The sequence below is a fragment of the Hypanus sabinus genome, chromosome 4 (genome assembly GCF_030144855.1).
Source record: "Hypanus sabinus isolate sHypSab1 chromosome 4, sHypSab1.hap1, whole genome shotgun sequence".
Taxonomy (NCBI): Eukaryota; Metazoa; Chordata; class Chondrichthyes; order Myliobatiformes; family Dasyatidae; genus Hypanus; species Hypanus sabinus.
In genome coordinates this window covers 182,279,586-182,292,882 of record NC_082709.1, presented here as the reverse complement: position 1 = coordinate 182,292,882, position 13,297 = coordinate 182,279,586, and the positions used below count along the sequence as shown (strand labels likewise).

The 13,297-nt window shown below is 41.5% G+C and overlaps 1 protein-coding gene across 5 annotated transcripts in view; it reads right to left on the bottom strand.

The window, feature by feature from the left end:
* LOC132392410 (transmembrane protease serine 3-like) overlaps nt 1–13,297 on the bottom strand; it is a 44,659-nt gene that overhangs the window by 19,021 nt on the left and 12,341 nt on the right. For all 5 annotated transcript variants that reach the window (XM_059966234.1, XM_059966233.1, XM_059966232.1 and 2 more), the window contains 4 exons: nt 11,015–11,131; nt 4,255–4,378; nt 2,737–2,853; nt 1,196–1,236 (listed from right to left, as the gene is read on the bottom strand). In XM_059966234.1, the coding sequence (XP_059822217.1) occupies nt 1,196–1,236; nt 2,737–2,853; nt 4,255–4,378; nt 11,015–11,131 (399 nt within the window). The remainder of the gene's footprint in view (nt 1–1,195; nt 1,237–2,736; nt 2,854–4,254; nt 4,379–11,014; nt 11,132–13,297) is intronic.

The window sequence follows — 13,297 nt, the reverse complement described above, 5'->3', positions numbered from 1 at the left end:
ACTTGGTCCTTAACCTTCTCAGCCTTTCTAAAGTGAGATGAAATGCTCAGCAGCCTCTAGTCAGGGCAGATCTTACCTCTGTGAAGAAAGCTCACCTGCCCGTGGAAAAACTCAGTCCAAGAAACTGCAGATTCATAATGATAGGTCAATCATACACCAATAATAAATCTATGATAAACCAATCATTAATCAATAATAACTAATAATCATTGATCAAGACATGTCAGAGGGCCATTCATCATGCCCTTGTACTAAGTTGCCATTTTCCTCTTTGAATAATTTATTACCCTTAGGCTCTTGAACAATTGGTGTATCAATGTAAATATATCATAAGGACATACAAAATAATAGTCTCATTGTGTAAATATGATGCAAGCACTATCTGTTGTTTTTGTTGTGGTCTGTCCATTGTTAAGTTGACCCTGTGAGAACTGGGGTTCTCAATGTCACAGTGGTTACATGAAGTAGGACTACACTTCCAGAACTTTATACTGCATTTCCTTCACCATCACTTCTCAACTTCTCTACTGTTTGGTACTATCTACAGGAGGCATTGTCTCAAGAAGGCAGAGATGAACATCAAAGATCCCTACCATCTCTAGGCCACGCCTCTTCTTGCAGCTACCATTGGGCAGAAGATACAAAAGCCCCAGTTCTCTTGCCACCAGGTTCAAGGGCAACTACATCTCTTCAACCACTTGGTTCTTGAACCGGCTGCCAAATCCTGCAAGTATTGCCACGTTTCCAGTGCCAACATAGTATGCCCACAACTTACTAACCCTAAACTATATGCCTTTGCAATGTGGGAGGAGACCAGAGCACTCGGAAGAAACCCACGTGATTACAAAGAGAACATACAAGATCCATACAGACAGCAGGAAAACCTGAAGCCTATTCGCCGATGTTGTAAAGTGTTATGCCACAGTGCTACCGGAGGAAAAGCCACACGGGAAGAACATGCTGACTCCACAAAGACAGCACTGGAAAGCAGAATTAAAATTGAATCACTGGAACAGTGAGGCAGCAGCTCCACTAACTGTGCCACTCTGAGACCCTGTCTCTTGATTTCAGTTATCCATGGCCCACTGGCTATTTAGTGTGGGGTGGGGGCATTTTTCTGTTCAATGTTAAAAGCACCATGTCAATGCAAATCGTTCTTAGTGATAAGACACCCCTTAAAATGAAAATGACTTACCCAAACATTTCAGTGAAGTCACCCTCCCCGAGTTACAGTCACTGCAGGGAGATTAAAAGAACAGAAAATATACTAAGACATCAAGATTAGAAATAACACCACAGTCAAAAATAATTGAGTTTCTCCGAAGTTTCTATTATCCCAAAGGAAATGAACATTGAGGAGTTTTGCAGAAATTCGAGGCTACCTAAGCACGTCCATATCTAAAATAACATTAAGATGAGCTTTATTTATCACATGTGTATCAGAACATTGCAATATACAGTGAAATGCATTGTTTGCGTCAATGACCAACACAGCCAGAGGTTGTGCAGGGGTGGGGGCAACCCATAATATTGCCATGCTTCCGGCACCAACTTACAATTTATTAACCCTATCTCATCTGTCTTTAGAAGGTCCAAAGCACAAAGTAAATTTATTATCAAAGTAGATATACATCACCACATACAACCCTGAGATTTAGTTTCTTGCAGGCATGCTCTACAAATCTGTAGAATAATAACAACAATAGGATCAATGAATGACCACAACAACTTGGGTATTCAACCAGTGTGCAAAAGACAACAAACTATCTCTTTAATTTCTCTTAAGTCTTGAAATAAAACCTGCATTGTCCAGTTCTGCAGACAGCTCGTTCCACCCTCTGAGTGAAGATGATGCCTCTCACGTTCCCCTTAAACATTTCACCTTTCACCCTTAACCTACAATTTGCTGATCCAGTTAACCACAATATCATCCAGACTGTTCAAATAGATGACAAACAAGAATGGGCCCAGCACCAATTCCTGCGACACTCCATTAGTCACAGGTCTCCAGTCAGAGAGCAACCATCTGTACCACAGTCTTGTTTTCTACCATGAAGCCAATGTCTATTCCCATTTACTGCCTCATCCTGAATGTCAAGCAACTGAGCCCTTGTGACAATCCTCCTATGTGGGACATCATTAAAGGCCTTGCTAAAGTCCTTGTGGATACGTCCACTGCCTTTTCTTCTGGTAACCTTCTTGAAAAACTCAATAAGATTGGTTTGACATGATCTAACATGTACATCGACTAACCCTAATCAGTTCCTGATTTGATTGTTTGAGTCCTGATGAAGGATCTCAGCCTGAAACGTCGGCTACACTCTTTTCCATAGATGGTGCCTGGCCTTCTCAGTTCCTCCAGTATTCTGTGTGTGCTGCTCTGGATTTCCAACAGCTGCAGATTTTCTTGTGTTATTTAGAATACCTTCCAATAACGTACCCACCTCTGACTTCAGGCTCCCTGGCCTATAATTTCTCAGTTCATTCTTAGAGCCTTTTGTAAACAAAACAATATTAACTATGATCCAATCCTCCAGCACCTCAGGAGGGAACAGGATATTATGTGTGAGGAAAGATTTGCAAAGCTGTGGAGTGGGACTGATTAAGTTGTTGTGGTAGCTTATTGATATGGAGGCTGTGATCCAAGTGATTTCCTTGTTATACAATTTGAAGCAACTCATACAAATGTTATGAAATAAAGACACACTGCAAATCCAACTGAACGTGAAAATGTACCTGAGGGAGACCACCATTTGGACTCGGATAACACGTCGGCTGAAATTTACTTCCACAAAGTTGTGCCTCAGTGTTTCCTCGATGGATGCGACAGGAAGCTCTGTGGATCTTATGTAGCTGGGAAGACAAAGGGAGAGGGCAGGAAAGTTAACGGCAATTTACTACAGCCCAAACAAACGATCATAGAGTCATAGAGTCAAACTGCATAGAAACAGGCCCCTTGGCCCAAATGGTCAATTCCCATCAAACTCGTTTACTTAGGGCTATGGGCCACAAACAGTAGCTTGCCAGTATCCTCTATCCAGGGCCAATCTTTCATGTTATCCCAGATGTAGCCCATCTCTCCCAGGAATAAGGTCTTTGGAGTTTCTGTTGGAGTTCCTATAGCTCTGGGTTTTTATGGGAAGAGGTTGCCAACCCTCCTCCTTTTGAAGCCAAATTTGGGACCATCCATGGTGGAGTTATTCACATCTCAGCTGGTCCCATCAACCTGCATTTGGCCCATTTCCCTCTAAACCAGGGGTTCCCGACCTTTTTTTTAATGCCATGGATCCCTGCCATTAACTAAGGAGTCCATAGACCTCTGGTTGGCAACTCCTGCTCTAAACGATTCCTGCTCATGTACATTTAAATGTTGTTAGTGTACTTGTCTCAACATTTCCTCTGGGGAGTAAATACTTGATGTTTCAGGCTCAGACCCTTCATCAGCCCCATAGTCCTCTGTTTTTCAATCATCCATCTGCTTATCTAATGTCCCTGATGTATCAGCCTCTACCGCCACACCCTGCAGTGCATTACAGAGTCTTACTATTCTCTGTGTAAAAGACCTACCTCTGAAGCCTTGTGTGAAAGGATGGGTACTACATTCTGATCAAGGGTCTCGGCCCCAAATGTCAACTGTTTACTCCCCTTCATAGATGCTGCTGGACCTGCTGAGTTCCTCCAGCATTTTGTGCATTTTTTTTCGAGATTTCCAGCATCTGCAGAAGCTCTTTTGTTTCTGGGTGTAAGTGGGTGGTTCATCTTTGGAGTGGATTCAGTGATTCCAAGGGCCCAAGTACCTCTCAATGACCCTCTCCAAGATGCTGTCACCTCTCACAAGCTTGGGGCAGAGTTAAAGGCGCTAAGTTTTGAGAAGCAGTATTCACCAATAAATCACCTCCCCTCTAAACAGTGATCCAAATTATTATTATATCAAGGTAGGAGAGAAAGAAAACAGAATGCAGAATAAAGTGTTACAGTCACAAATCAAGTACAGAACAGGCAGAAAAAAATAAAGCATAAACATAAGAAGTTCTGCAGATGCTGGAAATCTTGAGCAACATGCACAAAGTACTGGATGAACACAGCAAGTCAGTCAGCATCTATGGAGGGGAGTAAAGAGTTGACATCTCAACCTGAATCACTGATTCTTTATGTGAGACGTCGTTTCAAGAGTCTGGTATAGCAGGGCGAAAGCTGTAGACTAACCGGGCAGAGGATGGTTAGGGCTGAAAGATGGTTGTGATTTAAGATTACCTGCTGTATCCCAGCTGTTTACAGGCTGCAGTCCCGTGCAGGGAGTTCCATCCCTCCCAGCACACTGTCCTCCACACACCACCTGCATAGATCTGCACCACAGAATTCTTCCCGCTCACTCGCACTGACGTGGGACAAGATTGTTAGACAGAGAGTTTGTTTTTGGCTATAAGTTATTATATACACCAGGATATAATGAAATTCTTTGACTACATGAAGCTCACAGAATAAACATTACATGTACTACTATTAAACTCAGCAACAGACAAAAGACAACATGTTTCAATCGATTTTTTTAATAAAAACGTATCCATTTCTTTTATAAAGAAATAGGAGCAGGAGTGGGCCATTGGGCCTGTCAAGCCTGCTCCGCCATTCAATAAGATCAAGGCTGATCTGGCCATGGACTCATCCCCACCTGCCTTTTCCCCATAATCCTTAATTCCCCTACTATACAAAAATCTCTCCAACCTTGTCTCAAATATATTTAATGAAGTAGCCTTCACTGCTTCATTGGGCAGAGAATTCCACAGATTCACCACTCTCTGGGGAAACAGTTTCTCCTTAGTCTTGCTAGAAACCTTATTAATTCAACTAATACCTTATTAAAAGCATAATAAAATTGTAGTAACCAACATTTTTAACTTGTATATTTTCACGCTATGTGGCGTTTGTCTCCACCTACAGGTGGTAAAGCAATATAACACTCACACGACCTTCTCATTTTGCATTGGCTCAGGACACGTGCTGGGACTGTAAATCTTTTACTTTGCCCTTTATTTATCTTAGGAATTTGCCTTAGTTCTGTACAAATTGTCAGACTCTGCAAAAATCACCATCATTTCTTTGTCTTTGCTTTGGGTTTCTTCTCTCAGTTTCATATGCCCTGACTCTGTTCCTTTCTTTAAACTTCAAATAAACGATCATGAAGCAACAAGTTTTCACTCATTCACGGACTCCTAAAAGAACCTGGGAATTGAAAAATCACCAGGTCCCACAATGTGCAATGGTGAATAGAATGTACTGCAATCTGAAATAATTCAAAAAGAAACGATAAAGTAATAACTTGTGATCACAGATTTAAGATTTTTTTTACACAAAAAGAAACAAGAAGATTGGGTTGGCATGGTAACATAGCAGCATAATGCTATTACAGTGCCAACAGCCCGAGTTTGATCCCCAGCATTGTCTGTAAGGAACTTGCCCATTTTCCCCATGACCACATGGGTTTCCTCTAGGTGCTCTGGTTTCCTCCCACATTCCCAGATGTACTGGTAAATAGGTAATTGGTAACACATGGGTGTATTTGGGTGGTGTGGGCTCATTGGACAGGAAGGGCCTGTTAATGTGCTGTATCTGCAAATATGAAGTTTAAAAAACAGACAGTGGAATGCATTGCCAGAGGTGATAGAGGGAGATACACAAGGGAATTTTTAAGAAACTTTTAGATATTTGTATGGATAGGCACCTGGATGATAGGAAAATGGAGGGCTTTGTAGGAGGGAAAGGGTAGATTGATCTTAGAGTCAGTTCAAAGGTCCATCGGGCCTGCACTGTGTTGTAATGTTCCAGGCTCCATGGTTTGAGTTCTAACTTGGCTCCAGGATCTCCCTGGATGGAAGAACATCTACTTCAGAATCAGATTTAATATCATTGGTATATGTCATGAAATTTGTCAACTTTTTGCCAGCAGTACAATGAAATACATGATAAATAACTATAGAGGAAAAAAACCAGAGTTGCATTAAGTTTATATATATATATAGTCTATTAAATAGTTAACTTAAAATAAGTAGTTCAAAATAACAAATAAAGAAGTAATGAGGTAGAGTTCATGGGTTCAACGTCCATTTAGGAATCGGATGGCAGAGGGGAAGAAGCTGTTCCTGATTCGCTGAGTGTGTGTCTTCAGGCTTCTGTAATTCCTTCCTGACTTCTCTTAAATGTTGACTAATAGTTATTCTATTCCCAATAAAACTACTGAAGACATATTATCTAAAGCACAGATATTTAATGCTGCCATGAAAGGTAGAATTGGATGTATGTGTTTAGTCAATAGTGAAAGGAAGAATTAGGTGCCTGAGAACGTGGCAGCACTATTAGGAACAGGATGTGAAAAGTGGCTGGTTCAGAATTCTGATAGCAATAGCGAAGAAGCTGTTCTTGACTCTGGTTGTCAGGGCTTTCAAGCTCCTGTATCTCCTCCTATAAAGAAGAATTGAGAATAGGGACTGGCCAGGGTGGCAGGAATCCTTGATAATACTGCTTGTCTTCCTGAAACAGTGTACCATGAAGATGGACTGGGTGGAAGGAATGATGTGTCTGTGATAGACGAGGAAGCGTTTACTACACTCTGCGGGTTCCCTCAGTGCAGAGCAGAGTAGTTGCCATACCAACTTGAGATGCCATCCATTGGGATATTTTCTGTAGCGGATTTCAAGAGAATCCTTGTGGATATGTGTAATCTTCTTAGTTGAAGAGAAAGTGTTTATGGTATTTGAACCAGATGTAACACCATCATATCACAGAAAACAGACAACCCATTAACACATAAAGGCTGCTGGTTTTAGTCATGTTAAAATAATAGTTTAAAATACACTCAGTGCCAACTTTATTAGCTACTTCCTGCAGCTAATGAAGTGGCCACTGATTGTATGTTCATGCTTTCGGCTGCTGTAGCCCATCCACTTCAAGGTTTAACTTGTTCTGTGTTCAGAGAAGCTCTTCTGCACACCACTGCTGTAACGTGTAATTATTTGAGTTACTGTACCCTTCCTGTCAGCTTGAAACAGTCTGGCCATTCTCTTCTGACATCTCTCATTAACAAGACATTTTCAACCACAGAACTACTGCTTACAGGATGACTTTTGTTTTTCGCACTCTCTGTCAACTCGAGACACTTATGTGTGAAAATCCCAAAAGATGAGCAATTTCTGAGATACTCAAACCTCCCCATCTGGCACCACCAATCATTTCACAGTCAACGTCACTTAGATCACATTTCTCCCCATTCTGCTGTTTGGTTTGAACAACAGCTGATCCTTTTGACCATGTCTGCATGCTTTTATACATTGCGTGATTAACTGACTAGATATTTGGATTAACAATCAGGTGTACAGGTATACCTAATAAGGTGACTACAGGGAGTAATAAAGTAACCCAAAAGAAAATTGATTGGAAAAATCAAACTGGATAGAAGTGATGCTGTTAATAAGATAGACTTTGTCAAAAGTTTAAAGGGATATACAAGGCAAGTCTTTTTACATAGACAGTTAAGACTATAAAACATAGGAGAAGAATTAGGCCATTTGGCCCATTAAGTCTGTTCTACCATTCCATCAGGGCTGACTTATTATCCTCTCAAGCCCATTCTTCTACTTTTCTCGGTAACTTCTGACACCCTGACTAAACAAGAGCCAGTCAATCTCCTTTTTATATAGACCGGATGACTATGCCTCCAGAGCCATCTGTGGCAATGAATTCCATAGATTCACTACCCTTTGGCTAAAGACTTTGCTCCTCATCATCTCTGTTCTAAATGGACATCCCTCTATACTGAGGCTGTGCCCTCTGGTCCTAGACTACACCCACTTTAAGAAACATCCTTTCCACATCCACTCTATCTAGATATTTGATAGATTTCAATGAGATTCCCCACTCATTATTTTAGACTCCAGCAAGTACAGACCCAGAAACATCAAACTCTGATCATACATCATGTTAACCCTTTCATTCTTGGCAGTCCATCTGGTACAGGAGCCTCAGGACTTGCACCACCAGGTTCAGGATCAGTTACTACCCCTAAAACAGTAAGTTCTTGAACCAAGTGTTCAGTGTGCATCATGATTAACTCAAACTGTGTGGATCAAAGGGTATATGTTGTTCTCTGCCAAGTTCCATGGGAATGATATTCAAATAAATAAACACAACAAAGCTTTCAGAGGTGCTTAAACTAACAAAGCTGAGGTTTGGAAAAAGTTGACATTTCAAGCCGAGACCCTTCATCAGGACGGGAAAGGAAGGGGAAGGAAGCCAGAATAGGAAGGCAGGGGAAGAGGGGAAGGAGTACAAGGTGGCTGGGGATAGGTGAGACCAGGGGAGTGGAGGTAAAGTGAGAACATGGGATGGGATAGGTAAAGGGCTGAGATAGGAACGATACCAGAGGGAGGGGATTGGAAGCTGCAGAGAAAGGAACGGATAAGCAAGGAGTTAGAATGTGGAATGGAAAAAAAAGAGCAGGGGAGGGAGAAGAAAGTCAACAGAAGTTCAAGAAATCAATGTTTATGCCATCAGGTAGAATGCCATCATGCTACCCAGGTGGTATATGGGTTGTTGGTCCTGTAGGGTAATGTAATAGGAAATGTACAGAATTCACAATCACCAACATTGAGTTGGGGTTTCACTTCAAGAGTCTGGTCTGACGTGATGATGTAATTACGTTAAGGACTTTTTGCGCGCTTTGCATTCAGTTTTTTGGTGTTCAATGAATGAGTTGTTATGGCTTTTCTGAAACATAAAATAACTCCGCTGTTTTATTTGTGCAAAGCTACACTCCTCTGTCCCGAGAATAGCCTCATCGCGGCAGTAGAGTTGGCCATGGACCGACATGTTGGAACGGGAAGTAGAAATAAAATTAGTAGTCAGCGGGAAATCACACCTACTGTGGCAGATGGGCATGGGAACAGAATTAGGCCATTCCGCCCAATGAGTTTGTGCCAATATTTGATCATGGCTGACTTATTTTCCACCTAGATGGAAGTACTGTAGCTACTGTCTTCCATCAAGCTGCTGTAAACAGTCTTGTTTCGAAAGATGAATGGTGATCTCACTGAAGTACACAGAATTCATAAGGGTTAAAGAGCCTAGATACATGGGCAGTGCTGTCCAAACCAGGGGTCATGAATCACAGGGTCAAGACCAGTAAAGCAGTAAAACGAAAGAGCATAAGGTGACTAAGATTTCTGCTTTTTACTGTAGTAATTTTATGCACTGTACTGCTGCTGCAGCAAAAACAAACAAATTTCATGGCAAATGTAGGTGATGATAAACCTGATTCTGATATGGGTCTCTATTGTGGACTGAGAGTGGGAAGGGGGCAGGGTGAGGGGAATCATGGTTGGAAAATGGGAAGGGAGAGGGGAGGGAGCAGGAAGCACCAGAGAGACAACCTGTAATGATCAATGAAACATTTGTTTGGAATCAAATGACCTTGCCTGATTCTCAGACCTGAGTGTGTCTGCACTCGCACCACTCTCCTTCTCTATCACCTATCCCATACCCCTCCCGTGATGCTCCACCCTCACCATACCCACCAGATTTACAAACTCACACTCTGTTCCATGTTGTAAATATACAGTACTGTGCAAAAGTCTTAGGCACAATTTTTTATATCTATACATAGTACTGTACTAGTAATTTAATCCAATTAATTTACAAATAGAGCAATTAACTTAAATAAAAGGGAGACTGAGGACAAAATGCAATTTTCATGAACCAACAGTGAAGTAGAATGAACCACCTAAAAGTTTCTGATGAATTTGGTGGCAACTTGTGTATTAATCACACACCATATTTTCTTCCCTAGGAAACTAATTAGGTCAGCACAATGTTGTGGGCTGAAGGGCCTGCTCCAGTGTTGCACTATTCTATGGTCAAAGTGCTGTTTATATGGTTGGCATATAAAAATGAAGTTTTTCACCATACTTCATTAGATGTGACAATGATAAATCTAATTATAAATTTATTAATTTATATTCACTAATAATAGAGAATAGAAATAATAGGTGTGGCACGATGGTGTAGTGTTTAGCACACGTTTCGCAGTACCAGCGACCTGGGTTCAGTTCCCACTGCTGCCTGTAAGGAGTTTGTATGTTCTCCCGGTGATCGCATGGGTTTCCTCCGGGTGCTCTGGTTTCCTTCCATAGTCCGAAGACATACTGGATGGCAGTTTAATTGTCACTGTAAATTTTTCTGTGATTAGGCTGATTTAATTGGGGGTCACTGGGCAGTGCAGCTCGAAGGGCTAGAAGAGCCTGTTCTGTGCTGTATCTCAGTAAAATAAAGAAATAAAGTAAGTATTAAAATAGAACAATGATTTAAGTTTATCTTCGCAATTGTTCTGGCCAGTGGATTTTGTAGCTCATATACTGTATATGTGGCGAACCGATGAGGCAATTTGTGTAATGACCATTTAATGTCATAGAGTCTTAGAAAAATACAGCAGAGAAACAGGCCCTTTGGCCCATCTAGTCCATGCCAAACCATTTAAGCTACATAATCTCATCAACCGGCATCTGGGCCATAGCCCTCAACCACCCTGCCACCCAGGTGTCTATCCAATCTTCTCTTAAACGCTGAAATTGAGCTCGTGTGCACCACTTGCACTGGCAACTTGGTTCTACACTCTCACGACCCTCTGAATGAAGAAGTTTCCCTCATGTTCCCCTTAAATTTCTCACCTTTCACCCTTCACCCATGACCTCTGGTTGTACTCCCACCCAACTTCAGAGGAAAAAGCCTGCATGCCTTCAGCCTGTCTGTACCTCTCATAATTTTGCATACCTGTCTCAAGTCTCCTCTCAATCTTCTACATTTCAAGGAATAAGGTCCTAACCTATTCAATCTTTCCTTATGACTCAGCATTAGACCCAGTCCCAGCACATCTAGTTATACAATAGGTGTGGTGTTTCCCTTATTGAAGAATTGTTATTTTATTTTGGAAGATACCATATGTAAGGAAGTTAATTCACTACTTTACCACATCCCAGCTCGTCTTCCCCTGAAGGACAGTCTTTGACACCGTCACACCGGGCTGAGTACCAGAGACACAGAGAAGATGCCGAGCAGTGGAATTTACCGATGCAGCTGTAGGTGACTGAAAAGATTTTAAATGGTGGGATATTCATTAGAGTGTTTAATTTTCTATGCTCTTACAGAGAAATAACATCTAAAAAATAGCATGAACTAAGATACTGTAAGTGTCAACTTTGCATTCCATCCTCTGAAAGTGAAGAATTGAGTCACATTTGTACATGACAGACAGAGCATCAACCATCAAACATTCACTGCCAACTTCTCACAGCTCCTATCAGTCAGGAGATAGAGAAGCTTGAAGTCACACACCACCAGGTTCAGGAACAGTTCTTCCCTTCAACCCTTTGGTCCTCGAACCAACCAGAAAACCCAATACAGCCACGCTGTGACAACTTATACAAAAGGGGATTTTATCCCTTTCTTGTTCTGATTGTGTCCTTTCTTGTAGAAATGTGAATGCTGCTGATATAATGCTATGTGTCTATGATTCTGCTGTAAGTAAGTTTTTCATTGCAATAATCCAAACATGCACTTGTGTGTATGACAACAAACTCAACAAACTCCCCTAAGTCTGAACATGGAGAAGACCAAGGAAGTCATTGTGTACATCAGGAAGATGCAGGTGAACCATCCCTCTCAGTGGATACGTGGCTCCTCTGTAGAAAGTACACTACGTTCCTGGGAGCTCACATCAAGGATGACCTCGCCTGGTCCCTCAATATCACCTCCCTGAACAAGAAGGCACAACAGTATCTCAACTTTACAGGGAGATTAAGGAAAGCGAAGCTCCCCCACCCCCATATGAACTGCATTTTACAGAAGCACCATTGAGAGCACCCTGACAAGTTGCCTCTGAATCTGGTATGGGTGCAGCCGAGCATCGGACATGACGTCCCTACAAAGGCTGAGAGGATCGCAAGGATCTCCCCAGCAGCAATTGGGGCCATTTATCAAGAGTGCTGTGTACGCAGGGCCTTTAGAATTATCAAGGATCCCACCCATCCATCCAGCATCTTCTCTGACTTTCCACCATCAACCAGGAGGCTCCGATGCATAAAAACAAGAACAGATAGGAGGGGAAACAGTTTCTTCCCTCAGGCCATTAGACTTCTGAACTCCCTGCCACATCGCATTCAAAGTATCATCAGTTAATCTGTTCTGTACCCTACAATATTTAATTTATTCACTTTAGTTAGGTTATTTATGTGTATCTGCAGATTTCATCTTTACTTTCATATGTTGTTATGTGTACTACCGTGCTTTACACCCTGGTTCATTGTCTCATTTGATGGTATACATGTATATAGTTAAATGACAATAAGCTTAACTTGACTTGACCTTTGACGTTTTTGTATGCAGTATTGATGAATGGTCTGATCGGAGATGTCCAAACTTGAGTAGGCAGCTTATAGGCCAAATATATGTTCAAGTTTGATTTAATTAGAGATTTATACTCTGTGTTGACTTTATAAGGTACCTAATAAAGTTGCCACTGAGTTCAAAGTATGTTCAGAGATCAAAACTCAAAGTAACTTTATTCTCAATGCATATATGCCACCATATACTACACCGAGACTCTTGTGGGCACTCACATTAAACGTAATAAAAACAATGAAAGACTATAACCAAAAGGATGAACAAACAACCAATGTGCAAAAACAGAAAGAAAAAAACTAGGTTAAAATAATAATAAATAAATAAGCAATAAATATCATGAAAGTGAGATGACAAGTCTTTAAAACTGAGACCATAGGTTGTGGGTTGTCAGGATGCTCTCAATGGTGCTCATTGGTGGTGGTGGAGGGGCTTTACCCATGATGTTTAGGGCCATATCCACTATTTTGAGGACTTTTTTGTTGAAGAACATTGGAGTTTCCATTTCAGGCTGTGATGCAACCAACTAATCCATGTACTCTCCCCCATACATCAATCGATGATGTCGGTAGTCTCCAGCTGATGTAATCATTCTACTTCAAGGTTCAACGTGTTGTGCTTTCAGATATGCTCTTCTGTTGTAACAAACAATTGCTTGTTTGTGCTACTGGTGCCTTCCTGTCAGTTAGGACCAGTCTGACCATTCTCCTTTGACCTCTCTCATTAACAAAGCACGTTCACCCATAGAACTGCTACTCACCGAATGTTGTTTTCTTGCACTACTCTCTGTAATCCAGACATTGCCGTGCATGTCCCAGGGGATCAGCATTTTCAGAAATACTTAAACCACCCT